Below are 3,329 nucleotides of genomic sequence, written 5' to 3'. Positions count from 1 at the left end.
GCATGTATGTGTGTGTGTGTGTGTGTGTGTGAACGTGAGTGCGAGTGTGGGTTTGCGTCGGGCGCGTGTTTTAGCCATTCTAACAATACATACACACACGCACACACAAACGAAGATTGCTTTGTATGTGGAAATGTGGAGATGTATTGAGATATACAGATATGGAGATAGTTTATTCTCAAGTGCAGAATTATGCATGAACAGCGTAAATAGGATAGCATCTTTATATTACAGACAAAAAAATTGTCAGCAGCCAGCCATGAGACTCGAACTTATATCTCTGTGATTACCAGTCAAGTACTTTCCATGGTATTTATTAATGTTCGATCTATAATTAAAGAATAAACTACTCAGAGATGTCATCCGCATGAGAAAAGAAACGTATTAGTATTAACATATTTAATGCCTTGGGTACTTTTGTGGTAGCTAGAAATAAGTATGCTGTGGGATAAAAAAAATGACCCATATTATTGGGTAAGTAAGATAGACAACTCCGATCATGGTTTGGTTTTACCCTAACCTCATTAGCGAACCCAAAACTGTATTGGTTTATTTTATTATTTTTTTTTTACCGAAACCTATTATTTTCAGTAGTTCTGGCCTTAAGATCCTATTCAAATTCTTAGGACAGTCTCTGTTTGCAATCCTTTTAATATTAATTTTGTTGTAAAATATACGATTTTCTCTGTATCTTTATTTTATTTTATTTTATTTTATTTTCCACACAGAAATCTTTTAATTTCAGAAGTAAAATAACAACATAATGAAGACGGAGAGCTGCTTACAAGGAGAAAAGGGATAAGATTAGTAACGTTTATATATTTCGTGCCTGAAATATATGAAGGTCGTTAAACTTTTCCCCTTTCACATTGAAAAAAAGCTCTCTGTTTCCACTATTTTGTTATTTTCCTTCTGTATCACAATGTTTCAAGCAACTTACAACGCACTTCTGTTAGATTTCAATTGTTTATCCTTAAGAACATATTCAAACACTTCTGTAAATTTCTTTTAAAAATGCAGTAAAAAGTGATTTGATGAAGATCTAGCTGCTAATTTTTGCTGGTCGATTGACAGTATAGAAAGAAGCTCCATTGACGATATATATATTTTTTTATGTAGGTGAAGGGACATTTTTCTGCACGCACACACAAAGATCTGGCTGGGTGAGCCAGCGGCGGAAGTAGAAATTGTAGAAGCAAACAACAAAACAAAAAACAAACAAAAAACAAAACAAAAAAGAAAACAAAAACGAAAATGTGATGCTGGATAAATGTCAAAATGCTTTCGCATACGTAAAGATAGATAAATTAAGTAATATAAAAAAAATTATGTTTTCTTTCTTCCACTATGAATTCTCGGCAGCATTATAGGTTCTGTAAGTTGGGTTTCCTGGTTGGAATATTGGTTGTTCTTCATCAGCTGTGTCAGCGGTGACGTTGTTATGCACGGACGTGGAACTCAGTTGTCTTGCTTGGGAACGGTGATTACGTGTGCGTGCCAATTCGATGATGATTGCCAGCAGAAGCAGTAAAAGACCAGCTTCGACAATAACAATAATCCAAACTGGACTGAGCGAAGTTTCTGCAAAAAAAAAAAAAAAACGAAAGAAAAAAGTTAAAATAAGTTAAAATGAAGAAAACGCATTCCTTTTTCTACCTATGTTCATCTGATAAATATTGTATTAAAACTTTTGTATGAAACAAAAATATGGCTTCCTACACTCGTTCAGAGAACCTGGCAGACAACAGAAAATAGATGACAGGTGATTACTCTTACACACACACACACACACACAGTATATATACGAAATAATTGCATATATAATATAATACTAGTTCCTGTGGACGGCACTTCATTGGACCTTAGACCCAACAATTACACTTCATGCATTGAGTACATATTAAATTTTATTAGACTAATATTTCTCAAGCAATGAACAATTTTCATCAAAACAATGATGTAATTTGTCGACTTGGAACTATTGCAAAACTGCATGATAAACAACACTGTTTGTCTTCCCATTCGGAGATCAGTACGATTATTTTCTATCTAATCTCTTTCTTTCTCTCTCTCTCTCTTTATGTTGATTGTATTCAACCATCACCATCACCAGTACCACCACCTTCGCCATCACAACTGCCATACACACATCATTCAGACATCTGACGCCACCACCATCAATACCTTTGACTTCGCCTCCTTCCCCTCCACCATCATCACCACTGTCTTTCACATCGCTTACTATCAACGTCATCCCTGATCGCCTCGGCTACCACCACCACCACCACCACCACTACCACCACCACTACTACTGTCACCTCCGCGTCTATCTTGGAGGGATCGTTGTCAATCATGGCCTGGATTTCACCAACAAATTCAGGAGTACTTTTCTTATCAGAACGATCAGAACAAGATTTCCGAGCTGTTGCACCTTCATAATCACCATTAGACACATCCAACTTTTTTCTGAATCCTCTGCACTGTCCTCAGATTGACACCCAAACACTCTGAAATGTTCGTAGTGGAGCATCCGGCGCGAATGCCAAGCAGTACAGCATGTCGTTTCCAAATTTCTGGCAGAGTGAATTGTGTCATGGTGCTGTTTTTCTCATAGAAGGTGCCCAACTGACTCTATCGTACTGCATAGTTGACAAAATCAAAAATAAACAATGCGCATAAAATGGTGACAATTTACCCATTGCATCCTGTATATGTATGTATGTATGTATGTATGTATAAATTTGCTTCTGGAGAGAGAGAAAGAATCCGTTGTGACTGAGAGGTGTCAATCTATCAACCGAACAGTAGCAGTAGCAGCAGTGATTGCTTGGATCGGGTTCTTTTTATCTTTTTCTCGTTTCAGTCATTAGACAGGAGCCAAGCTGGGACAACCCTTTGAAGAATTTTAGTCGAACGAATCGACACCTGTACTTAATTTTTTCAAATCCTAGTCAAGCGGTGGTGGGACACAAACACAGACATAGAGACGCTCGTTCTCTCTGTCACATATACACACACATATACACACATATAAACACACATATACGCACATATACACACACACATATACTCACACGTGTGTGTGTGTGTGTGTGTGTGTGTGTGTGTGTGTGTGTGTGTGTGTGTGTGTGTGTGTGTTATTTCTTTACTGCCCACAAGGGGCTACACACAGAGGAGACAAACAAGGACAGACAAACGGATTAAGTCGATTATATCGACCCCAGTGCGTAACGGGTATTTATTTAATCGTTTCCGAAAGGATGAAAGGCAAAGTCGACCTCGGCGGAATTTGAACTCAGAACGTAGGGCAGACGAAATACCGCTAATCA

The 3,329-nt window shown here is 37.7% G+C and overlaps 1 protein-coding gene across 1 annotated transcript in view; it reads right to left on the bottom strand.

The window, feature by feature from the left end:
* Window positions 1-9: 9 nt before the first annotated feature.
* The window catches only part of LOC106875468 (tyrosinase), a 41,855-nt gene continuing 38,535 nt past the window's right edge, over window positions 10-3,329 (bottom strand). Inside the window, exon 5 of the mRNA XM_014923624.2 lies at window positions 10-1,581. Coding sequence (XP_014779110.1) covers window positions 1,346-1,581 — 236 coding nt within the window. The 3' untranslated portion in view covers window positions 10-1,345. The remainder of the gene's footprint in view (window positions 1,582-3,329) is intronic.

Source organism: Octopus bimaculoides, chromosome 18, assembly GCF_001194135.2.
Source record: "Octopus bimaculoides isolate UCB-OBI-ISO-001 chromosome 18, ASM119413v2, whole genome shotgun sequence".
NCBI lineage: Eukaryota > Metazoa > Mollusca > Cephalopoda > Octopoda > Octopodidae > Octopus > Octopus bimaculoides.
Note: the sequence above shows the minus strand (reverse complement) of the source record. Positions and strands in the feature narration are given on the sequence as shown.